Here is a 27,678-nt window from a genome sequence, read left to right on the forward strand (position 1 = left end):
ATTTTTTGTGGGAATTTTTAAAACTTCATAAAAATTTCTTCCTTGATAATTTCTCTGTAGTTTGGATGATAGCATATCAGTTCATTGCATGGTTATTTCCATGACAATTACGGTACATGTTTTAAACAGCAATATATCAAGTATTACATGCTAAACAAACCTTTAGAATTGTAACACTCATCTGAGCGTATTACAGTATTTGATTTTACCTCAAGATAACATTTTGGTGACTATTTTGGTACCACATATTTGATCATGGGTACAAATAAGATCTTCAGGACAGACAGAAAAAGATTTGAATTCTCTTTAAGAAGATAACAGTAATAACCATCTATTTGGATTGCTTAAATTCATGGAGGATAAGGCTGTCTGTGATTGTTAATTATGATTAACTTCAGGATCAGAGGCTGAGGAACTCAAATGAGATGCTGATGTGGCATTTGCACTCTGCTTGGGACTATTCCTTGCCAACTGATTACCAACTCTTGAAAAGATTATTTTTAGTCTGAGACCAAAAGACAGCTTATAATAGAGGGGAATCTCACTTTAATGGATCAAGTAGAAGAGTGTTTGCTACTGAGATTGTCAAGAGTATGGCATTACAAAATTTATGCCACATGTATAACCTCACACAAAAAGGGAAAATACATTAATTTGCATGATATATGCATTAAATGGCATGCATTAAATTGTTGTGAATGATATAAAGGGAAATTTGGTCAATTCCACACCAGTTCCATCAAGAACCAATAAAATCAGTTTTCACTGTATGTTAAAAATGAGAATGCTGTTCTTTTGACAGAAATCTGTTTCAGTCATGTTCTACTGTGTAGTATGCCATATGGTGGCACATCAGTGGGTTGTTATTGTTTGGCTATGAGGGCCTTTCAATTCGTTTTCTTAAATATGTGATTTCAAGTCTACCTACCTCCACTCTGAGTTAGATATATTACAGAGCACTTCTGTTAACAAGCAGAAAAATGGGAGAGCTTTTTCATAATTGCATTCCAGCAACAGTGTTGTGTTTTTAATGTATACATTCAAAGTTTGATATTGAAGATAAATACACAGTTGAAGAAAAGAATATTTATTTATTCCTGTGAATGAAAAGCCTGATCCAGGTTTATTTTAAATGGGACTGGTCATAGTAAAGTATATCGTTTATAAAAACAAATAGACAATTAGGATCATACTTTTATTTCAATAAATGCAGATCATTGTCAACTCAAATGAGATTCTGACTCAAGTGAAACTAGGAGACCTATCTTTTTTATTATCAAACTATCATTATTTGGGAATGTGGAAGTTTTTTTGCCAAAAAAAATCATCAAATATTCCTGATTAACATTAAACAGTATACAGGTAAGAGAAGAGAAGACACAGATAAGAACTAAATAAAAGTTCATAGCAATAGAAACTAGTCAGCAAGTTTCTGGTCATGTAATCAAAATTCAGATGTTTGGCAATTGATTCATATTTATGACAGTTGCAGTGTCCTGGGTCATGTGATTCCCTTTTGCGATCTTCTGATAAGCAAAGTCAATGGGGAAGGCAGATTCATTTTATAACCATGTTACTAAATTAACAAATGCAGTGATTCATTTAACAACTGTGGCAAGAAAAGTCATAAAATGGGGCAAACTCACTTAACAAAAGTTTCAGTTAGCAACATAAATTTTGGGCTCAATTGTTGTAACTCGAGGATTACCTGTGGAACCAGTGATAAGAAATATCATGGTTAAATTTGCATATCTCATCAAAACGATTCAGGGGAATGAAATTAACACAGGTAATGAGGACTTCCAGGTGAATCACCCGGAGTCACTGAATAAAAAAACAGAAATAGGCATCTCTTTGGGTCCATTTCTGCAGCCTTCAATTTTTATTTAACCATCTACTGCTCTTGTTTTCAACAGTAGATTTTTTTTGTTCTTTGCCATTCAAATAATAAGGTCTTAAGCCTTCACTTGAATTAATGGGAGAAACTGATAAATCTCTCATTTATAAATCTTATTGCCTTGAGATGGTATCATAAGAGTGTGATCTTAAAATTAAATTGGAGGAGTGGCCTGTTAAAAGCTGTGTGTACTGAATGGTAATTGTCCTACTTGAAATCATATCAGAAATTTTCTGAATCCAGATACTATACTGATTAAATACAGAATACATAAATGTTAGCCCTAAAGGTGCTTTTTCAGCAGACAGTTGGACTTTCTTGTTTTTCTTTGAAGAGGTTTCACTCTGATCCAAGAAGCTTCTTCAGAAGCTTCCTGGATGAGAAGTGAAACCTCTTCAAAGAAAAACAAGAAAGTCCAGTTGCCTCCTGAAAAAGCACCTGTGGGACAACCATAACCTGGATGACTGAAAATGTCCATTGATACATAAATGTTAGATACATGTGAGAGATATTTTGCAAATAATTATTAAACTAATAGCAATTGAAGGGCTCAAACAGTTGAGTTTGACGGAGTGACATTGAACCAATTCTCAATAAGGAATTACAATATGTCAGAAGGAAAAGTAGCAGAGCAGAGGAAAGATAAGAAGAGAAGAAACCAAGCAGAAATTGAGCCCAATACGTCTAATAAGAGAAAGAGAAGCACTGCTATAATTTAGCAGATTAATTTGAATTAATGGGTAGTTCTAAGTTGATTTAGCCTTGTGGAAGAAAATCTGCCTTTGACAGCATGAAATGTAAGAGACTTTGATACATAAACATGAAAGAGGTCTTACTGTCTTAGAATTTTTAAGACCATTGAAATGTATTCACATGTGGCAAACAGTAATTGTGTGACTTGCTTTGTTTACCTTTAACTTGTTCTGTGAACCCAATCATTGTGATTTGTAAACTATGATTTATGGCTTAGCTTGTGGTGCAAACCCAATCAGTTGTAACATCAATCATGCTTAAACAACCCAGTATATGATCAGGTATTTAAGTGACATTGATTGCTTATGATTAAAAACTGAAAAATAAAAACAAACTTAAAGGGATTTAATTACTTGAACTTCTAAGGTTCCTTTTGTAAGAATGCCCTTGTTTTCAATAATCATACTTAGATGCAGGTAATATAGTTTCAAACTATTTTTAAAATCTCTCTAATTAATTTGCATTTGATTAATGTGCAACATTTACATAATGATTTTGCATACTCTACTTCAGTGGTATATTGCAGTAGATATCTACTGAATTGGAATAGAAACTATTACCATTGCAAAAAAGGAGAGCTGCAACTATATCAGTGTGTCTTATCATAACTGAGAATTAGCAAACCATATGCCTGCTCCTGATTAAAATATGATATGTTATTTGGTTGATTTTTTTAATGTGATACAAGCTGCCTAAGGAAAAATAAACTTAACATATAAGAGTGAACTGCAACTTGATGGCACTTAACCAAATAAATCAGTATCTCAGATTCCAGTTAGATTCTCAATTCTATTGATCCCACAGATGATGCTTGGAAAACTTTCAGACCATACATACCATCACCACTTTTTTGCCAATACTAAAAGCCTGTAGACCATATCACTCAAATATAACCTGAGAAAACACAATTTTTCATATATGTAGTTCCCCCCCCTTTTTTTTCAAACTAGAATATATTTATCTTTATCCCTCACACTAAAAAAATATGGAAAATGAAGCTGAAAGAAAACAAGCTGTAATACTGTCCTCAACGAAGTTATTTATTTTATTTTTTTATTTTATTTAGATTTATATACCGCCCTTTCCCGAAGGACTCAGGGCGGTTTACAGGGCATTTAAAAAACAGTCAATACAAACGTTAAAACAAATTAAAAGAGATTAAATAGAACCCTGAGAAAATTAAAACCCAGTTAAAATTAAAATTAAAAATATTCTCAGCCTGGGCCAGAGAGCTCGAAGAGCCAGGTCTTCAGGTCCCAGCAGAAAGAACGGAGGGTGGGGGCAGTCCTAAGCTCCGCAGGCAGCTGGTTCCACAGGGCAGGCGCACCCACTGAGAAGTTAGCCACACCCCTGGATTTGGAAATTATTCAGTGGAATAAAAAGTCTTAATAGATAGTGCATTGGTAAATATATAACTTTTCAATTGTACAGGATCCATATCAGGACTCTGACATCTTTTAAATTTTTTTCTTTGACATAAGGTGAAATATTGTACTAGAAATATTGTACTAGATGAGAACAGGGCCCAAGGTTCTTTATTTTTAATATTACGACCAAAAGAGTCGGTATGCTGAGAACCTCCTACAATATACAGAGGAAGCAAAATATTCTTAATTAAAAAAACAAACAAACTAAAGTTTCCATTAAATAATGGATTGTCAAGAACATGCTTTTTGCAATCTGATTACTGCAAGGAAGTGTGACTTGCTTGTTCATTGGTGGATTCATTTCAGCGTAGCCTATTAATGGCATAATAGAATAACAGAATTGGAAGGGACTATGGAGGTCTTCCAGTCCAACCACCTGCTCAAGCAAGAGACCATCTACTATTCTAAAGTGGCTGTTCCAGTCTCAAAGCCTCCAGTGATGGAGCACCCACAAATTCTGAAGGCAAACCGTTCCACTGGTTAATTGTTCTCACTGTTAGTAAATTAAATTTATTAAATTTAAAATTGAAATTAGGAAATGTAATAGTTCCAAATACATATTACCATGCCCACAAAGCTCAGTAACAAGCCAGCATAATTTCTACCTTTGCAACCTGAAAACTCAACAACATATCTGTAAAGTGCATGCATTGAATAGTGCATGCTTTTGCAACCAACCTAAGCAAAAAAAAAAGTAGAATAGTGTTACTTACTGGAAGCAAAGAATGTATAGGTATCAGTAAACCATCATAAGGCTTCCCAAACTCTAAACCTGTTTAACTGGCTCTTCCTCTCAACTAGGTCCACACAGCTGGAAAGGCACCTGTGCCTTCAAATTTATTCATTACTGATTCTTCAAATCTCCATGGCTTGGACCAGGCATGTCAAACTGCCGGCCCGCAGGCAGGATACGTCACACTGAAACTGCGCCCACTCCATTGCCGGCAATGGGGGAAAAGTTGCAATATGTCGCGCGATGTCATGTGATGTTGCGAGTTTGACATTCCTGGCTTGGAGGAATTTGAAAGAGCACAGGTTGATTGTATGCAGAAAGACACACACAGAAAAGAACAAACTGCCACTGTTTTGTTCTGAGTTGGGGATAAACAAAGTGCCCCCCCCAATTTAGAACACTTAAAATGGCCTTTTCAAGTATCTTAAATTTTGCACCTTCAATTTTGAAGCCTTTCCTATTTCCTACTAAGCATACATTCTTTTAACACACACCCCCTTTCCTTTATTGCTGCCACCCTGTCAAACATTTCAAGCTCCCTTGAGGCAGGGACCTTATATTTTGTGAAATGTCATGCTTAATATCAATTTGACAGTGATGTAAATACAGCATTTATTAGTAGTGATGCTAATATACAATTTCTCTAGTTTTTTGGATTATGTTTATACTCTTAACACGGCCTTGCTATTCCACACAGAGGTATTCTTTTCTGCCAGCTGCTACAATCTGGAAAGATTTCTTGTTTGGGAATCACAAAATATATAGAAAAAATGACAACTGAATTTTATCTGAATCTTAAATTAATGATGATTACTCTAATAATGATTAAATGGTTAAATTAACCATTTTGCCTTCAGCTGTCAGTTTAGTCCATGACCATAAACGCCAAGTAAGAATTTTGAAGTGGCACTAAAAAATAATCAGGTACCCTGTGGAATAGCGTTATGCATGCCTACTCAGTAGTAAACCTTGTTGAATTCAGTAGGGCTTACTTCAAGGTAAGCATAGATATGATTGTATTCTAATTTTTTAAAAAAAATATGTACTTTTTAAGAAAGACATGATTATATTTTAACAAAGTAAGAAGTAAAAGATTGCATGCCACTTCTTCATTTCTAACAACACTTACTTTTTTGTGTGTCTGAAGAATCACAGCTTTATCCTATTCAACAGCAATCTCAAGATGTTCATTTTGAATCATTCCACACTGCCCACCTGGTGGTTAGAGAGTGAACTGATACTTTAAAGAATAGTTTAAGTAACAACCATGTTTGGGGCAGCAGGCTATTCTAGCAAAGAGAGCAGTACATGTTACAGGATAGAGTCTATTCCGTATGCTAAGAGGGAAAATGCAGCTCACTGACTAGATATTTTAATGTGGTAACTCCAGGGAGAAAACATTGTTTTGTGCAGGAAATTTGACATCCTCTGTGCAGATAGAGCACTGGACTTGCAAAGGATTCTTTTTCTGTTCCTCTAAAACCAAATCTGTGGCAAGATGTTTGAAATCACCAGGACGCTTAGTGCTGCTTTGTTAAATAATGAGGTAATATTTTGTCACATCTTCTGGGCAGTATTTTCTTTTTCTTTTTCCTTCTCCATTTGCTTAGAAAGGATTCCATCCTCAAACTGAAATTTAAAAGAAAAGAACAAAAAAAATAGATATCATCCTTCGCTTTATTTTTAAGGATAGTCCCTTCAATCATTTTGGATAGCAGGATTGTCTTTTATTTGTGGTTTTAATCAGCTGCTGTTGCCTAGGACATTATACCACGTAAGGCACAGAGTAGGTAGTTATTAACGCTGAATTGGCTTCAAGTATAGTCCATCTGGGCTGTGTATGAGAAAGCTTGCTGGCGGTTCCTGATGTTAAGATACCCGCAATCTTTAGGATGTATGCATGGTGGTGAGGGACACAGTGCTATGAGATCACTTCTTTTAAGGGAAACTGTCATTAATGAGTCCAGAAACTGCTCATTTATGGTAAGAAAGAAAGGGGGGGGAGCAGTGCTGTTTCATTTTATTTTGAAAATGGATTAGCAGCATTTTGAATCCAGTTTGCGGGGAGGGTGCTTGCATGAAATAATAGCTTTTTTATTGATGCTTAAAAGATTTTAGAGAAAATTTGTATCTTTACAAATTATGTCCTGTTCATCATGCAGTAGGCAGCCCCTCATCCTGAAAGATGAATAGACCTATTGGAAATCTGCTAATAGGATGGATTCCTCCCCCAACAATAGAATAATGCCTGTGTCTTTAATGAGAGGCCTCTATAGACACTTGTACATTTTTTCTTGTTTTCTTTAGGTTTATTTTTATCATACCATTTTCTTTGTCTAGTTTTTGGATGATAATGTACAATACATGGAATATATGGGGTGTTTTTTTATATTGGGCAGTTATTTTTTTTTATACTTTCTACTATTGCTGACTTTTTCAGACAAAAAGCTGGATCTTCTTCATGTCCTAAATCATTATTCAGTGCCTAAAGAAGTCTGCTGATGTGGAGGAAAGGTTGAAAATTCTTAATTCCCCTTTTAATTTTGTTAACCTCTCAGTGAAGCTTTAATTTAAGATTAGCATTACAAATGAAACTTCCTCTGTGAACATATAGTCTTACAATTGGGATGCATCTCATTATGACCTTGAATTTGTATATATTGTATTCATTTGTATATATTGAATTTTCAGTTTTGAAAATGTTCAGTTAATTATCTTTTATTTAAAAGAAACAATCAAAATTAAATCTGTAAAAGAAGGTAATGCAAGCTAGCAGTTATTTAAGCTATTCATAAATATTACATTAATTTCTTCATTTTTCAGGAGGGGTACCACAATTCTTTGAAAACTCCTGTCTGCATTTTTATTTTTTTATTATTACTATAAAAATACTGGGATTTCAATGGAATATAAACTTATAATGTAGTCCATGCTAATCTTTTGCTTTAATCTATGGAAAAATTGCTTTTTGCATTAAATGTTACTTCAGGTAGTGTTCAATTTATATTTTTAAAACGAATTTACAGAGCATACATTTTGTAAAGAATTGTTGAACCCAGTTAATTTGAGTGCATTCTAATTAATAACGTAAGAGATATATTCATAGGGGGACCATATAGATTAATCTGATGAAAGCAATTTTTAATACATCAAATTTGATTATATATATCTTGCAATTCTAAGTGTAGCTGGACTTTAAAATAACTAAAGTTTATGTGTCAAGATCATTTTTACTTTTAGTCTTACATCAGAACAGTTATACCTCATTAAAATAACATTTTCATTTTCTATATAAGCACGCTGCCTTTATGAAATACATAGCAACATTTATTATAATTGTCATTTATTAAATATTTAAACTGTTATTTCTATATCTGATATAGTTAATGTAAGTCAGGAATTTAGTAAACTAATGAGTAATATAATTACAATGGACAGTAAGTTTTTTCACATTTGAGTCTGGAAACAAAATTAAGTATGCATTTGTCTGGAATTTTAATGTGGCTAAAACAGTCTGGGTTTAAGAGGTATATTGAATTTGAAACATGATTGAGGTATAACATCTGCAGGTCAGGATGTTCATACTCTAGGTGTGGCCTGAATTTCCCCTCTGTGCATGTGTGGGGAGGTGTGGGCAAAATCCATGCATTTGTAATGTTCTTCAACTGTCCCTTAATTACTAGACACAAGCTGCAGTTCAGAAATCTGGTCTCTGTTGTTGTAGAGGTCACCAAATCATTAACATTGTCAATCTGGCAATAGCTAATTTCAATAGCACCTGATGTTGCAACGCCTCCTTTAGTTTCCCTAGCCAATCGCATCTCGCTTTCAGCTGACAGATGGTCCCATAAATGGATGTAAAAAGAAGAAGCTGCTAGCCAATTTCATCAAGGCTCTATTCAGTTGCTATCTACATTCTAAATTCAGGGGGCTTAAGGCACAGTGCTTGGGTTTTGGTTTTCTTCCTTTTGCTGCATCATACATCTGTCCTGTATATTTTGTGGATTTTTTTTAAAAAAAGATACAATAAAGCATTTAATTCCCTGAAACCATATCAGATCTTTAGAGGAATTGAAGCCTTGCAAGACCCATTATTTGCCATTAAGAATGGTTATGGTAGGTATTAGTAGTTTTTAAAATTTGTCTTTCATAATTTGTGTATAGAATATATCCCTTTCCACAAGTCTGCGTTTTCATCAGTCTGTGTTATCACATTAGTTTAGTTTGCTCTCCTTGGTTTGCTTGTTAAATGTCTTTCTCCTGTCATTTCACTGCTTTTTTTTTCTTTTTCACATATGTAAATACTTGCTGAGCTTTTAATAAAAGCTAGTAATGGTGTGTTTTTACCTGATAATGCTGGTTATAGTTTTTGCTTTAAATATACCTAAGATTGCATTGGGCAACAGAAATGCTGAAGGAGGGGGCTGGGTGGTAAAATTTCCCACATTCACATGCGGGTAATACATATGCAAAATGGAATCCTTCAAAAAGAAATTATATAGAGAGGTAGTGCCTTGAAACAGATACTGTTTTGGTTTGGTGTATTGCGCAGTAGACACGGTATTTTTTTTAAAAAAAGATAATGATTTATAGGAGCTTCAATAAATGCTGCATATTGTATTTCAAAGAGTTTCCTGTCGTGACCTCATAAAAAGAGGAGGCGGCTTGTATGTGTACCAGCGCCTAGTATATGCCGATGTGTTGTATCGTTGGGCAGGAGTTCTGTAAGAAGGAATGTCAGCTTTTACATAACATTCTTTTTGCTTTTGACACGGTGAGGGGCTGTAAGGGTCCATCTTTGTGATCACAGATGGAGTGGAATGGCTTGAAAATGGTAAGTGAATGCTAGGAACACATTGCTTTGAGGCTTTGTGCTGCTTGTGAATTGTGCTTGCTTAGGATAGCAGATTGTGAACTATAAATAAAATTATAGGCTATTTTGGTTTTTAATGAGGGCACCTGGGCATGTAATGTGTATGTGCAACTATTGTATAAATACAGATGAGTGTCATGGCATTGAGTGCTTCATTTCGTAAGCAGGCATCGGGTTGATCGCTGCTGACAGCCACAGTGTCTTTGTACTATATGCTCAGCATATGATGCCCTTTAATCTTCATTTGTGCTACACAAGTTGAACAGGAATCTAATGACTACTTGGACTGTTTCCTTGGAATCCTATGGCTGTTGTGAAACAAGAGTGCTTTCTTTTCTGTGGAAGGAAGTTAAATCCATTAATATGATAGTAGTATTTCTATTTTTAGCATATTCTTTTGCTAAAAAAAATACAAAACTGTCTGATTTCCCCCCCCTGCTCCCACACCCTTTCTTGCTGTTACTGCTGTTCTTACAGATTGTGCAAAATGTCTAGATCAAATGTAGACTTTTAAGTCTTGGCAGAATGAAGCAGATCATGAGGATGGAGGAAAGAGTAGAAGAAAGAAGCATTAACATTCACCTCATCCCTCCTACTTTTGTTCAAATTAAATATCTTACAGGCACCCCTGCCCCCCCCCCCCGAATATTTATTATAAACTCAGAAACAAAGCTATGGTCTTTTGCCTATTCTTGTAGGATTTTCTTTGTCTAGCTGCTTGTTTTGATGGGTGTAAAACAAATAAGATTAGACTGAGCAGCCGAACTGAAAGCGATAGCTGGAGGAAAAGCCAGTGAAAGGTTGCCCGGGAAACGAGGATAGGGGAAGCTGAGTGGGGGAGCAGGTGGCAGTCATGTGGGAATACTGCAAACACTGAAAAAAACAAATTCTGGGTCTACCTCAATTATCTTTGCTGTTCTTTGTGGCAGCCACAACTTTAATTTTTCTATATGAATAAGCATTCAATTTTTCTCTTTTAAAATTGGTATATACAGATATATAAGTATAATCAACTCATACATATGGAGCCACACAAACACGTATCTTAACATACTATCCGTTCTTTTTCAACATTCTTTTTCTGAGGGTGGGGGCTGTTTATTATTGATATAAGTTCTGTATGCATGAATATATACATTGATGATAGGAAATGGTACATCGTAAACAGAGATGCTGAATGAAACTGCAAATTCATTCTCAAATTATTCATTAAATGTCAGTTCAGAACAGTACAGAAACTTATTCATGAGTATAGAAAATATATGAAAGTACAGTTATTTATATGTGGTATGAAATGCCATGGGTTTGTAGCTGAATTATCGCATAAAGAAAAGTATAGTTCTCCTTATTTATGTACTGTATTTATGTACAGGATAGTTTATTATTAAATTGTTTCTATTTTATTTAATTTTTATATCACTAAATTATGTCGCACTGGTTAGACTTGGCAAATTTCACCTTTCACTTGGTATATCCTAAACATGCAAGATGGACTTAAGTAGAAATGCTAAAATTTGTAAAATATGCAAAATTCACATTATTTTAAAACTGTTCTGAAGAATAATGCTTCTTCAGTTTTCATTGAAGAAGAGATTTGGCTTTCTCTGTAAAAAAGGCAAGTTACGGAGATTCTGTGTATGTAATCTGATACTTTTTTATAGAAATGCCTATAAATATTTTAATTTTTCATACTGCATTTAAATTATCTAGCACCTTCCTCACCACATTCATCTCTGAATAGTTGCAGCAAGCAGTTCTATTGTTTTATTATTGTCCGTATTGCTTCTTTCTCTCTCTCTCTCTCTCTTTTTTTTCCCTTTTATATCTAATGGCAAAAGTTTCCAGAGTTTGTTTTTCCTCTTTTACTCTCCTAATCCCAAGATGTCATATATTCAACTGTCCAGAAATTAATATAATACAGATAGGTTCTGGATAGTATGCAGAAAGAGATTCTTCAATACATAAAACCCTATGAAGTCTCTTAATGTAAGAAAATTTGTGTAAAATTAATGTATTATTTACGATTATTATAGCACTATGACATTTATTGAAAAACTGAAAAGGCTGAAATTGTAATAGTAATGGATAGTGTGGATGTATAAACAGGAAATTCTTCCTACTATTCTATATTTAACTAATGAAGTTGGAACATATACGTAGAGAGATGCTCTTATTACTGGGCAAACATCCTTTCTTTGGTTTATTTCTCCTTCCCCCTGCGACCCCCCCCCATTTTTTGTATGTGTATTACTGTTATTGAGCTCTATTAAATTAAAGAAGAATCAAATAAACCTCTATTGGTAAATTATTTTTAAAAAGATACTAAAAAATAAATAGCTTCAAAGGAATGGCATGGTTATATTCAGTTCCTCATATGCAATAGCACTGAAAATCAAACTTGAACTTTGCTAGATAGTTTTTACTCTTTGGATGCCTTATATAGATCCTGAGTAATTTTCATTTCTTTTTCCATACTGTGGTCTCCATGAATTATGCTTTTCAAACTTAGAAATACTTAGTGTGGTATTATTGTTGTGAGGAGTTGCTCCGTATGTTGCACTGTGTCTTCTTTTTGCTTGGCTTGTGGAGAGGTTATGGTTCTAGGTTATCAGGACAACTCATAAAGTAACTAGTGGCTAATTCTGGCATTTCATGCAGATCTTGAACAACATAATGGTTGAGCTACACTGAATATACTTGGAATTATTAAATATACATGTTTAGCATGGAGTCTCTCGTTTTCCTTATTGTATAGCATTTACTATGTTATTATACGCCTTTGACTTTGGGGCATCTGACAGAATACCCTCTAATACACTGGCAAATACTGCAATGCAGTATTTTTTTCAATGTCATTGGGGTTTAGGGGGAGAAAATGCTGTTAGAAATAATATGCTGGGCTGAATCGTTAATGGGATCAATTTCCGTAAAATTGGCCAGTATGTTTTGGAAAGGAAATTATCCATCTTCTGCTTCTCCTCCGACTCTCCTCTCAGAGATATTAGAAGACTGAGTGGGGTGTGCATACCTCTGTGTGTATGTATGTGAACCTGTGCACATTTGTATTTCTGTCATTTAGTTGAATAAATCTCAGTACACTGGATTGTCTTTTAAAACAAAGCTGCATAAAATACAATTCTGTAATCTAAAAAAATATATATTGTTGAATATATTTTACCACTTTTTAGAAGGTACCAGTCCTACATTATCATAAGAAAAAAGTTTTTTTAAAAAAATGCGTTCATTTACTATGCACTGGTCATGCCAGTGATACTCAAATGTATCTATCGCATGTTTATATTTATCTTATTTAATCTGCAAAACACTTTTGGGAGCTAAAGATTTTTATAGGTCACTAGCTGCAAAGAAATCAGGGACATTTATATATTATGGCATAAATTGATTAACTTAGCTATTAGGGAAAAATAAAAGATAAAAATGAAGAACTAAAATTGATTAGTCCATGAAAAAGAGAACAATGAATTTTGACTTGCGTTAGAAATGTGTGTGAAGCTTTTGCTTTTTTTATATTAAAAGAGTATTATTTACCCCTTCCCTTTAAATGATACCTTGAGGAAACAAAAAACAATGATTTGTAAAACATTTTGGCAATATAATGTAAATGCATTGGCTTTTTTTAATGAAAAAGCCATGTTATATATCGAAAGGATATATTTCATATTAATTGGAACTAATGGTTCTGCAACCATATATTCATTAAAAGTAAGGCAATTCATTTTATTTAATAACTAGGGTAGATTGCTTTACCTAATGCACAGTTTATGCCTATAGGATCTTGTAAGAAATAAAGAGGAAACTGAGATAATACCTGTCCATTAATAGAACTTTTTAATATAAGGTAGTAATCTCAGAGCTGGCAAATTTTGAAAAGGAGAAAGTCCAAATTAATTTGGATAAAAAGGCAGTGAGAATGTTAGTGAAATAAGGTCAACTAAAGGTTCTGTGTTTTTTATTTGTGTTTGTTTTAGAAACACTGTGCAAATCTGGCTTTGCCTGGATTTGTGATCAGGAAATATGTATAATCCTGAAGTGCTCCTTTGTTGGTAAGGTGAATGCAATGGCTAGTCCCCTATTATGATGTACAAATGAGATGTCTATGGCCAGGCTTCTTAAGAGGTATTTTAATTTAAAATCATCTTATATAACTAAAAGAATTCAATGGGCATGTACATATCTATGTAATTAGGAGCATTAAATTTGGTATTACTGCAGTATAGTGTTTCAGGTGATATTTCAGTTTTGATAATAAAAAGGAAGTTCTTCTTTGACGGTAATGCAAATAAATATGGAAATTGTATAATCATTTGTAAGGCTTCAAGGAAAATCCATGCAAAGCCTTTTTTTGTGTGCGCTTAAGTATGAGTTTTAATGCAGGACTGTGATACCAGTCGAACATTTCCTGTTGACAGAGAGCTTAAATTACAGTGCCTTAGGTATAATTGTTTGTGATTAACATAGCATTTAGACACTGCTCTCTTTTATTACTCCTTTTTGATCAGATATTGTCCAAAATATTCCAGTATTGGGAAATTAGAAAATCTTTGAATGAAATAGTTACTTCATTTGTACTTTAGCAATCAGAATACTTCACTCTGCTTAGAGATTTTGACATTTGTCTGCCCTTTATAAAAAAAAATTCTGAAAAGTTTCAGAGCATGTTTATCTTAAAAGTTGTGTCTGAAAATTATCAAACCAGTTTCACTGAAATACCCTTCACTATCAGGCTTAGTACTTACTAAACTCAGCTATAACAGACTCTCCAAAGTGATAAATAAGGGGTAAGATTTTTCTTAATCTTCTGTACAACATTTTATTTTTGTCTATTTTTAAAGACTAGGAATAAAAATTACAATTTCTCCAAACCTTACCCTACCCCCCCCCCCCAAATTTATTCTAGGTCTAATTGCATGTGGCTAAAACACAAATGTATTTGATTATATGAAAGATGAGCTTTTAAAGTATCATTTTTTCAACAATTTCAGGTCATATACATTATAAAATAAATAGTTCCAGAAAGGTTTTTTCCCCAAATCAAATTATAGCACTTCTAGTGTTCGTGGAAAGCACAAATGTTCTTTTATAAATGCTAGTATCGTGATAATTAAGAATGATATATAACACAAGCATAGCATTAAGTCTCATTGACTTTGATATTTGAAGAATATTTTAGTCAAAACAATGTGAAAACAAATATGTTCACCTATAGATCTGTAATATTAATTTTAATTCCTTTAGAGAAAAATTCCCACTGGCACCTTCAGTAATCTTTACCAAAATCTGTTTCAATATTCAGGTTATTTTAAAATGATCAAATACCAAATGAGCTAAGGTGAAAAATAAAAAGTAAAATGGCGAGAAAGAAGGTGAAACCATATAAAATGAAATTACTGAATTATTTTCACCAGTAATTGTGATGTGAAAGAATCAAATGCACGTACAAAGAATAACATGACTATCAATATTGCTTTTAAATTAACTATCTACTATTTAAGGATACTTCAGATAACTACACTTTCCATTCCCATTGCATTGAAAATTGGATTTATGAATTATGGGGGGACGTGTACAGATTGGAATATATACTCTACCCACAAGCATCATATAACACCAAAAGAATTAAAAGCAATTGTTAAAAATTCACATCTAATTTATCTACAATTTTTTGAGATCATTCTGCTTATATGTGTTATTTGTACTTGCTTCCATGTGTTGTGTGAACATTTGTTTTCAAATGCTCTGTCCTAAAATAAAGCCAACTTTAAGGTTACACATATTTTTTGTGTTACACTGGTCTCCTGATTGGCTTACACTTCTGCATAAATGTGTACTGAGTATTATTTCTGATGATTGCTTGCACAAATATAGAGGCTTTTTACTAATACATGTCAGGCATATGCTAAGCAGTACTTGTTTAGAAATATGTTGCATATGAGACTTATTATTAAATGAAAACGCCTTTTTTTTCTTTGCTCTCAGAGCAGCTATTCTATGTAATTCACTATTGGACAGATCAACACAATTGATGTACTGATATACATGTACTAATTGAAACAGCTTTGACCATCAAGGAAAATAATACAGTTCTGACCGATATCATATGATTTTAAAATAGTTTTTTTAAAAAAGCCAGTATTATTTCAGTATTATCTCCTTATACTGAAAAAAGTGTAATTAATGACTGGACATCCAGTTTGAACAGTCAGAAAACCATGGTATATATCAATCTGAAAAATGAACATATTTTAATATCTCTCTGTTCTAATCCTAGATACGATTTGTGGGTTTAATATTTCATGAAATGGAAAACAGAACTTAAGTTTTCACTATGTTTGTTCTTATTCAAATTTAGTTAGATGTGGATGGATGAATTGTGAATTAGCAGTGTAATCAATAGATTAATGAAAAATGGTGGGGGTTTTAACCATAGTTTTACAGTTTCAGTTTGATTTCTAATATTGTCATATGTATGCAACAAAAATCAAGTGAAGGAATATGCATTCTTTCACAGAAAAATAAAACAGAATTTCCTGAAAATACAGGTAGTCCTTGTCTTACGACCACAGTTGAGCCCAAAATTTCTGTTGCTAAGCAGACATTTAAGTGAATTTTGCCTCATTTTACGACCTTTCCTACAACTGTTGTTAAGTGAATCATTACAGTTGTTAAGTAAATCCAGATTCCCCATTGACTTTGCTTGTCAGAAATCACATGACCCCAGGACACTGCAACTGTCATAAATATGAGTCAGTTGCCAAGTGTCTGAGTTTTGATCATGTGACCATGGGGATGGTGCAATGGTAGTAAATGTGAAAAATGGTCATAAATCATTTTTTTCTGTGCCATTGTAACTTAGAACTAAACAAACTTGTAAGTTGATAATTACCTGTAATCAGTGGTGGGATTCAAATATGTGAATAACCAGTTCTCTCTGTGGATATGCCACTTCCGGAAGTCCATTCTGGGCCTGGGCAGCAAAAAATTAGCTATCATTTCTGCCAAACTGGTGCAAACTGGCTGAATCCCACCACTGCCTGTAATAATATACAACGTGTAAGGCCAGTTCTAGGCAAATTCACTCCACATGTACATGCAGGAAGCATCCACAATGGGTGGGAGGTGACCTCTTGCCAACCCATATTCTGAACTAATAAAAAGGACTCTTAAAGTCACATTCTGCATGCATAGAGTAGGCTTGAGCTACTTCTTAGCTGATGAAAGTGGCATATAGTGGCACTGAATCTCCCTGCATTTTTCTTGCTACAGTCCTTATCTCTCTTACTGAAATAAAATGTATAAACCAGAGAAATGGACAATAAATGAATTATTTTGTTTCTGATTGTCTCTAGCCAAAATATAGTTTTCATGTTTTATATTTTTATTTATTTTATGGTGTGCAGCATCATAATCTTTTATAACACTGACATTCAGCAATTATCTAAACAGAAGTTATTCCCTATTTTATTAACTGAAATCCTGATAGGACAGAATTTCAAATATGGAAGAAACTATATATAGTTGTCTTTGCAATGTACTTCAATTCTATAAAATGTGCATGCAATTTATCTGAAATTAATCTTTTAAACTTATAGCAGTTCAATTCCTTCAGAATTAAGTATTTGCTTTGATTATGTGAACTTTTAATATTTCAGTATTAAAATTAGTATTGTTAACATTGATATGTAATTTCATGTACATATTTAGGAGTTCTTAAAAATGAAAATATATTGGAAGATTTTATTTCTAATATAAATATTTGCATCAATATCAGTAATCACTTATAATGTTTATTTGATTTTTTGTGTATTGTTACAAATGTGTATTTTACAGCAGTGAAATATTTTATTCATATGCAAACTATAAATAAATTCATGTAGATTAACAACCTGCTTATTTAGGAAAATACAACCTATTGTTGCATTTTATCTCTAGAAAGGGACAAAGTAACAATTATAAAGCTTCATTGTTCCTCTAAATTAGGCATGTCAAACTGCCGGCCCATGGGCCGGATGCATCATGCTGAAACTGTGCCCACCCCATTGCCAGCAATGGGGAAAAAGTCCCGATTCATTGCATGATGTCACATGACGACATGAGTTTGACATGTCTGCTCTAAATCCTTTTTGTTGTTTGACCTTGAATTTAGAAGTTTGCTAAACTAATTATCTTTAAGCCATACCTATTCCATAGATCACTGTTGCTTTACCTATAGAATCAAAAAGGGTTTTACGCTGATGCACTAATTTTATCTCTTCCTGAGAAGTTCACATCTATCCATGCTAATAGGACTTTCTGATTGCTAGCCTACATAATAGCAGTGTGCTTTTATAGCAAAATAAACTACCTGCTGGCAAGTTTTAGGTGGCAAATTTTAGTGGAAATTGGGGTTGAATTCAGCAGTGAACAAATTAGAAGGATTTTGTTTTATTGTGTTTTGGTTTTATCCCAAAGCACTCATTGGTGCAGGGTTTCAAAGAAGCAAGGATATTAAGATCAAGTTTTTTGACTGGGCCAGGTTGTCAGATCCAAACCAAAAGTTGTAGGAAAACTGGAACCGTAGAAGAAAAATTGAGAGAAAAAGTATAATGGATGCACAAGGATTGCTTTTATGGAATCTTTATATCTGCTTCCATTCATTGTTAGCTTTGCTATGCAAATTGAATTTATTGAGTTAACCTATTTTCTCAAGTCCTTACTTTGTTGCTTTTTTGTTTATTAATTTCTTTATTTATGCACCAGTTTGGTCTAGTCAGTGGTTAAGGAACTGTGCTAGAAAGCGGTAGACTGAGCTGAAGTTCTGCCAAATCCTGCCTTAGTCATGAAAGCCAAATGGATTGGCTTGGGGCCAGTCATTCTCTGTCAGCCCAACCCACCTCATAAGGTGGTTGTTTGGGGAAAATAGGAGAAGGAAGGTGGGTTGGATATGTTTGCCACCTTGAATTATTTGTGAAAATAATAAAGATGGGATTGAAGTAGTGTATAAGACTTAGTGCTATTGCTATTCTTCCTCAAGGAAAAACCGTCCAGTTGCCTTTTGAAAAAACCCCTTTGAGACAACTATGACCTGGATGACTTGAGAATTTCCACAGATATATACTGTATATAATTGTTGTGATTCAGGGTCAGCCTGTGGGTTTGGCAGTTGGGTCGGACGACTCAGAGGAGGAGGAGGGGGGTGTTGAAGAGCTTGCTGATGATGGCCTTGAGGCTCCGCAGAGCCCTCAGCCAGGCCTCTCCTACCTGGTCACGACGGAGACCCATCTGTGTGAGCCTGACAGCGTGGATGAAGATGACCCACAACTGGCCCTGTTCAAGGACGCCCGACGCAGGAGGCAGTCAATCAGGAGTAAACAGGAAGGCAATGGGGCACCTCGGAAGGAGGCAGAGAGAAGCCACGCCCTGAACTGTATAAAAGGGGAATGTGTGGGAGGGCTGGTTTGCTGAAGGCAACCGCTTGAATAGTTCCTGTTTCATGGTTGGTGTCTGTTTTATGTTAATAAATTTGGCAGGCTTTATTCCAGCCTCTTGCCATTTGTAAAGGGGTTGTCCCTGCTTTTTCTGCAGGGCCGGTAGCAGGCTGGTACAAAACAATAATTGCAATTAAGCCAAGAATTGTAACTGCTAAATACAGCCCCCCATTTGAGTTTGGTGTGTGTGTGTGTGTGTGTGTGTGTGTGTGTGTACACCAATATGGATGGTAACACTTTTTAAAAGTACCCATTTATCCCATATATACTCAGGGATAAGCAATTCCAGATAAACTGACCCTCAAATTGTAACCAAAATACCATGGAAAAGGCATCCATTGAAAAGTCCACTGTGAAAAATAAAACAATGAAAACGATGAGGGTTAGCTTAGCGACTGATGGCACCTTTTTCATAGTATTTTGGTTAAAAAGTTGAGCATCAGCTTATCCACAAATGAGTTTACACTTCAGTTAACTCAAGAATGGAACCCTATTCCCATGTCAATATGCGACCAGGTGGGATTTGTTATGATGTTCATTAGGTGTTGGGTGTTGTGTTATGAGTGACACAATGAGCATCAGTTTGCCAGGATAGTATGTCCATCATTATTTCTTTGAGTTCTTATATGGTTGTTTTTGTGTCATGAGATATAGTGTTTTGAAATTACAACCCTTCTTTTAATTAATTTATATTTTTCCAAACATAGGATCTTCTCCAAGTATTCTTGGTCTTTGCTATTTAATGTCCAAATTATTAGTATTTCTAGGAGTATTACTCCTAGAATTAGGAGTATTAGGTATTTCTTCATCAGATATTGAATAGTTTGTTTCTCTTGGAACCCAGTAAATTCTTAACAATTTTATTGAAAGGCATATTTTTTTTCCTTCTTATTTTCTGATGTTCAGTATTCATTCCCAGTATTTAGATACATTTAGAAAACCATAGCTTGTACACTGTACCTTTTTTCTCCTTGTGATGTCTCCGTAGTTCAGAATTCTCTCTCTGTGGATCATATTCTTTTTCAAAGTAGGATATATCTTTTATTTCCTGGTTACAAAAAATAAACTAGTTTTTAATGAAGCAATAAAATGTTATCACTTTCCTGAAATATGAGGGTCTAGTTCAGACATGTCAAACTTGCGACATCACGTGACGTTGCACAACATATTGGGACAGTTTTGCCATTGCTGGCAATGGGGTGGGCGCAGCTTACACATGACGCATCTGGCCCATGGGCCGGCAGTTTGACACCCCTGGTCTAGTTGATAGGTAGTCCCTGAACTAGGGTTCGGAGATTGAAAGAGCAATGATTTGTGAAGAAGAAATTGAAAGAGCCCAAGCTTAGCACTGAAGGGGGTGGGTATGGTTGGGCAGGAGGGCCTTAGATTTCAATAATCCTATTACCCAAATTTGTGTAACCCTTTTCAAAACAAAATAGGAAATAAACAGAGTTTAATGTTTCATCTTCATTTCTGTTTTTTTATATTATAGATATATCGATTTGGGGCTTTTGGGAACACTCAGTGCCACACTTAGTTGCTTTTGTGTTTGTTTACTATAATACGCTTCTCATCTAATTCATAATATTCTAATTAATATCATTAATCTAAATCCAGTTATTTATTTAGCTGCATGCCCATTGTTTTATTCAGTAAATAAGAGTTATGTTTCTTTCAAAGGGAGATCATAGTTGCCAAAACAATTCTAGAAATCCTTAAAGTTATTATTATTGTGATTGGTCACACAATCAGACAGATGTGTAAACTGGATTTGGCACAATCTGTTGAATCCTGATGTGGCCGTTGATAGTGTTAAAAATATCACAGAATGTAACCTGTTCCAAATAAAGCTGACTTTTGCAATTGACTGATGGTTATTTGTTAATGCCAGTGGTATTCAAGTGGTGCTCCAGATGTTTTGAAATTGCACCCAAGGTACCTATTACTACCTTTGATTTCTTTTGCCATAGTCATTCTATTTGTAGATCTTTATATTTTGTGTTTTTCTTCAATTCTTTCTCTTCCCTTCTGCTTTCTCTAGTACTATCGTCTCCATTATCCAGATTTTTTTGTCTTTTTTATTGATAGTTGTTAATTCTGGGATATTATGTGGCAGATATTTGTCTATTTGGATTCTAAAGTCCCAGAGCACATTGGCTTCTTCATTTTCTATTCCTTTTGTCTATTTTATGGTCCCACCAGTTCTTGCTTGCAGGCAAATTGTATATTATTCACCATATATATTCTGTGATTGCTTTAGGGATGATGATACTATTATTATATAAAGCAACATTGGTGTTATATTAATTTGACCATACCTACACAAATTAAGTATTGCAGTATTTTATAATATTTTATGTTAGCCTACCTGTTAAGCATATTCTCATGAGTTTAGCCTTCAGAAAATAGCCTTTCCCTGATCTGGACCTCATTGAAGTTTAAAAAAATATATAAATGGAGGAAAGGGATGAAAGAGGGGGAAAGAGACAGAGCCAGTTCAGTGTTTTTCCCTTACTTTGAGGCCTTTTCCTCCCATTTTTCTTAATTTAACATTATTTTGAACAGTCAATAGGAATTTTTTAAGAGTTATATGAACTCTTTGCCTCTTTGTACTTCAAAAAATCTGTAGATATAGGAAAGTCCTATGCAGTTACAAAGAACATCACAATAATAATGTGTATTGAGGGAAAAGGTTTTGGAGGTTGTTATATAGATTTATTAACTCATCAGGCTTGAAGACCTCCAATCTGTTTTACACTACATATGAAATAAGGTTGGAAGAGAAGGGTTTCTTTTGCATGGCTTTTACCTATTGCAAGGAGATAACTGTGTTAGCTTGCTGTTGTGTAAAAATAGTAGCTTTGTCTGTATTTTGTGTAGTCTCTTGAAATCTTCTCGATAAACATATATATGTTGCAACTGACACATGAAAAGATAAGTAGCTTTTATTTTTTAAATCTTAACTAAAACATTATTTCAAAGCATGGGAATACACAGATCTTGTTTGCTCATAGTTAGCAAAAAGATGTAATGCTAATTTTATCTTCTCAAATCAGGATTGAATGAAGAATGTTAATTTTAGAAAAGCTGTAATCCATCTGAACTTGATAAAACCAGCTGTCATAATTTAGGTCACCACAGTTTTTAAGTCAAGAAACTGCATTTACTTATTGCCAAATAATCAAAACTTTGGGAAGTTCACAAACATGACATATTCAAACATGACTTCTTTTCCATGTTCAGATACTCTTGTTGTTGTTAGCTGCGAAGTCATGTCCGACCCATCGCGACCCTATGGACAATGTTCCTCCAGGCCTTCCTGTCCTCTACCATCTTCTGGAGTCCATTTAAGCTCACGCCTACTGCTTCAGTGACTCCATCCAGCCACCTCATTCTCTGTCATCCCCTTCCTCAATCTTTCCCAGCATTAGGCTCTTCTCCAGTGAGTCCTTCCTTCTCATTAGGTGGCCAAAGTATTTGAGTTTTAGCTTCAGGATCTGGCCTTCTAAAGAGCAGTCAGGGTTGATCTCCTTTAGGACTGACCGGTTTGATTGCCTTGCAGTCCAAGGGACTCGCAGGAGTCTTCTCCAGCACCATAGTTCAAAGGCCTCAATTCGTTGGCGCTCAGCCTTTTTTATGGTCCAGCTTTCACTGCCATACATTGCAACTGGGAAGACCATAGCCTTGATTATACTCTTACTGTGAGTCTAAGTATTAAGTGCGTCCACATTCGTTTTGCTTTGATACTAAGCAAAGTGTCTGGGCAAGGATATGCAAATGGAGACACCCAGTAGTAGTTTTCAAGGCAAGGATGTGAGCTTTAAAAAGATGTGGCTGCAAAGTGAGCATTGTACTTGCTCCCATTTGTTCCAAAGTGTCTCGCAAAAAATGTGCAGATCCATATATCTGCTTGTGCATACCACACAAAAACACGTTTTGTCAGGTATGCCATTTTGTAATCATACCTGCTTATAAATGAAACTGCTTTATATCAAATCAGACCATTTAATCAGTCATATTCATTATAATCTGTATAGATTATAAGCAGAGTTTCTCAGTGCTATGTAAATATGTTAGAGATTGAATTTAGTACTATGTATATCCAAAGCATCTTAACCTTTGTTCAGATGTTATCTTCTTCTGAACAGATGTTCTCGTTCCCATTGTTTCTTTTGAAATGGTAAAATAGTAGGGTGTATGAGTGATCTTCCTGTCAACTCTAGTTTGCATTTACAATACAGTTATGTTGCATTTTGTTACTTTTCTTCCAGGGTACATTATCCCATGCCAGATGTTGAGTTTAATGCAGGTAATGGCTGTTACTGCTCAGTGGAAAATTTGAATTTGGATTGTATGTTGAACCTATATTAGTTGATGATATATTGTATTTATTCTGACCAACATGATTTGCATGTTGGTATGCTCCTGGTTCCATCATTCTCCTTGTGAATTAAAATAATTGCTATGTATAGGAATAAAATGCCTTCCTGGAGAAAGGAAATTTTGCCATTGTTACATGTCTTTTTCATAGCACACTAAAAAAATATTGTAATACATTTGAATGTGAGCCTTTTCTTTAAAGAAGTGTGTAAAAGCTTTAACTTGAATAAGATGCTGTCACCAGAATAATCTCTGATGTTCTGTTTTAATTTTATTGTTGATTCATTGATTGATTTGCTGCCTACTCACCAAATGACGTTAAGGAGTGCTTTTTAGAATTAGATAATATATAAGTTGTTATAGGCAGAAATACACTTTCACTATTCCTGCTTTACACTTTAATTTGAATTGAATTGAATTGAACCTTTATTATCAAAGTACAACCATGTATACATTGAGATTGTCTGAGCCTCCCTTCGTTTCCCCCCCCCACAACTCACAGTGACAACAAACCCACCATCTTGTTACACCATGTGAGTTAATTGCACAACACACCGGCCTTGCAAGTCAGTCATACATAAAGTTATTTCCCGTTCAAGAGCCTGACAGCCCATGGATAGAAGCTGTTCTTCAGCCTGTTGGTACGGCTGGCTTTACTCCTGGATCTCCTACCCGATGGTAGGAGAGTAAAGAGGTACCAACCAGGCTGTGAGTTGTCCCTGAGAATTTTCCTTACTCTTCCAAGGCAGCGAGCCCTGGCGATGTCATCCAGTGGTATCGGGACAGCCCACGATGTTTTGTGCTATGCTTACCACCCTCTGTAATACTTTCCTATCCGTGGCTGGCCAGCATGCCAAACCACAACACAATGCGAGAGGACACTATCTATAGTAGACCAGTAAAAGAAGGTCATTAGCCGTTGTTCTACCCTGTTCTTCTACAAGACCCTGAGGAAGTGGAGTCTCTGTTGGGCCTTTCTGGCCACCTGGGTTGTATTGACTTTCCAGGTAAGATCTTCACAGAGGTAGACTCTCTCCATACAGCCCCCCCCCAGTGTAAAGTGGGGCAGGTTCCTCTCTTTTCTTCCAGAAGTCTAGCATTTCCTTTGTCTTGCCGATGTTCAGGTGCAAGTTCTTTGCTAGATACCATGAGGATAGTTTTTGTACCTCCCCCCTGTACGCTGTTTCATCTCTACCTGTAATAAGACCCACTATGGTGGTATCATCTGCGAACTTAATTATCACAGTAGATGGGTCGGACGATACACAATTGTATGTGTACAGTGAATACAGGTGACTTAATGGTACACAGTAATATAAATCTGTGTGGTGCCAGCTTTTAAAATCCTGACATTATGTACTGAACCCTAGGCTACAACTAAAACTAACATTTTGTTACTCAAAAATCAAAACTTGAAATAATTTATATTAATATTGGATTGTTTTTACCCAAAAAGTGCTTTCACAAATAAAAAATTCTTGTCTTGAATTTGAGGTGGGGAATGAAAAAGGTGCACTTTAACAAAGCAGTTTATTATATAAAATGTAATATTTGGGAGATATTGGATTTAGCTGTGGGCAAAACTGTTCTTAAACTTCATTTTCCCTTTCATTTTGTGTTCATGATAAATAAATAATAGGAAATGTAATTGTGCCATTTAGATGGTGTAATAAAAACTGTAGTTGACATTGTAATCTGACAATTCTATTTTTAAAATGTGTGTTTAGATTCTTGATAGCTTCCACAAAATTTTGTGGATACTGGCCCAGTTCAGAAATAGGCTTTTAAAATGCTATTTGTTCATTTATTCTCTAGCACAATATTGGTTTAGCTTTTGATACATTATTAAAATGCAGATCAATAACTAATAGCATACAAAGAAAATATTACAGTTCCATAAAAAGTAAACATTTTCTCCAGTGTTTTCAATAGCAGATATAGCTAGACAATTTTATATATGTGTGCTCAAAAAATGTGGGAATTAAAGAGCTCTATTTAAACCTGACTAGATCATTAGTTTTTGAATTTATCTTGTAAGAGATTTTATTCTTCACACTAGTTAAGATATGAAGATAAAGATGGAGGTAAAAAACAGCACATAATACTTCTGCCCATTAATTAATTACACCTTGCTGTGTTCCACTTTGCCTTCCATTTGTTATGAAAACTAACTTAACAAATAATGCCCTCATTTACAACCTTCTGTTGGAGGATAGTTGAAGTAAATTTGTAAAATTTTAGACTACTGCAACACCCTTTACATGGGCTATATGCCCTTGAAAGGCATTTGGAAACTGTGTGGCTGATAAATGGTGCCAGAAAATGCAGCACATGTAACACTAGTACTACGGGAGCTGCATTGGTTATTGGTATATTTCAAGGTGCTGGTTGTCACCTTTTAAACCCTACATGGCTTGGGATCAGGTTATGTGATGGACCACCTTTTTCCAAGAGTCTTTATCCAGCCATCTCAATCCAGCAGATTGGGCATGCTGCAGATCCCTTTAGCCAAAGAGAGTCAGCTAGTGGGACTGAAAAGATGGGTCTTTTCTGCAAAAGCCCCTGCTTCATGAAATATCCTATACTTGGAGATTAAAATGGCTGCACTCCTATCTAAAATCGTCCCAATCCTGTCTAAAAGCTGGTTGTGTTCCTGAGCTTAGGTGAGTGGTGGTGAACCTATGGCATGCGTGCCAGAGGTGGCACTTAGAGCCTTCTGTGTTGGCACGCGTGCCACCGCCACTGCCGCCCGGAGCAGGAGCCCCACCCAGCACAAAGGAGGCGAAGTGCCGACTAGCCAGCTCGAGTAGAGGTAGCAGAGCAGAGCTCACCAAGCATTGTTGATTGGTGGACTAGAAGAAAAGGGAGGGAGAAGCATTTTACACACTTGCATGCACACACTGGGCCACGAGCACGCACGCACTGCAAATGGGGCACGGCTAGTGCCTGCATGATACTCACTAGCCCTGCCCCTTTCTTACGTGGTGCAGCGCCTTGTATCTGCACCCCGCAGCGCGGCCGTGGCCATTGCACCTTGCAGCATGGTGGCCCATTTTTGCACCCTCGGTTTTTGCGTGCCAGAGGCGGTGCTCAGAGGCGCCTTCCTGCCCCCCCGAGGGCACCAGAATGCTGATGCAGCCTTGGCACTTTGTGATAAATAAGTGGGTTTTGGGTTGCAGTTTGGGCACTCAGTTTCTAAAAGGTTCGCCACTACTGGCTTAGGTTGTTGAGTGTGCTAAAACTGGTTCTCAAACTGTGGTCCTCAGAACCCTGAGGGGCTGCCATGTCATCACAGGCGGTATGTGAACAATAGGATAGGATAGGATAGGATATCTTTATTGTCATTGTGTATCACAACAAAATTAAGTGTAGTACACACTACACACAAATAAAAACCACAAGTAAAAACATTATATACACACATCCTTCACATTCTATTCACCATTGCACTGCCTCTAATATTGCACTTCAATGTTGCACTATATACAGTAATATTTAATATGGTTACAGTTCTGGGATAAAAAATATTTTTCAGCCTATTTGCCTTTGTTTTTATTATCCTGTACCATCTGCCAGATGATAGTAGTTCAACAAAAGAATGTCTGGGATGAGATGAATCTTTGAGAATGTTTTGAGCTTTCCTAAGACAACAAGAACTGTACAGTTCATCCAGGGGGGAGAGGGCAGCCAATAATCCTCTTGGTGATGGTAATGACCCTCTGGAGCGCTTTCCTATCTGCTACGGTGCAGTTGGCAAACCACCCACAAATGCAGTAGGTTAGAATGCTCTCTATGGAGTAACAGTAGAAGGTCACCAGCAGTTTTTCATTCAGTTGTTGTTTCCTGAGAAGTCTCAAGAAATATAATCTTTGCTGGGTCTTCTTAACCAATGCTTTAACACAGGGGTGTCAAACTCAATTTCATTGAGGGCCGCATCAGTATTGCGGTTGCCCTCAGGGGGCCGAGTGGGTATGGCCTGGGTGGGTGTGGCCTACTGGGTGGGTGTGGCTAGAGTGCGTATGGCCTACTGGGTGGGCGTGGCCAGCTCTACATTGTTGGCATCAAGGGTGCCTACGGGGGCCTGGGCAGGAGTGGGACAGATCTGAGGGTCTCTGGCAGAAAGAGGGTCT

General features: G+C 35.6%; 1 protein-coding gene across 1 annotated transcript in view; it reads left to right on the forward strand.

Annotated features, from left to right (window-relative positions):
• Positions 1-6,608: 6,608 nt before the first annotated feature.
• Positions 6,609-27,678, forward strand: part of ELAVL4 (ELAV like RNA binding protein 4) — a gene marked incomplete at its 3' end in the record, with an annotated part of 93,187 nt that continues 72,117 nt past the window's right edge. The window contains exon 1 of the mRNA XM_083359624.1: positions 6,609-6,793. Coding sequence (XP_083215750.1) covers positions 6,677-6,793 — 117 coding nt within the window. The 5' untranslated portion in view covers positions 6,609-6,676. The remainder of the gene's footprint in view (positions 6,794-27,678) is intronic.

Source organism: Vipera ursinii, assembly GCF_947247035.1.
Source record: "Vipera ursinii genome assembly, chromosome: 3".
Lineage (NCBI taxonomy): Eukaryota > Metazoa > Chordata > Lepidosauria > Squamata > Viperidae > Vipera > Vipera ursinii.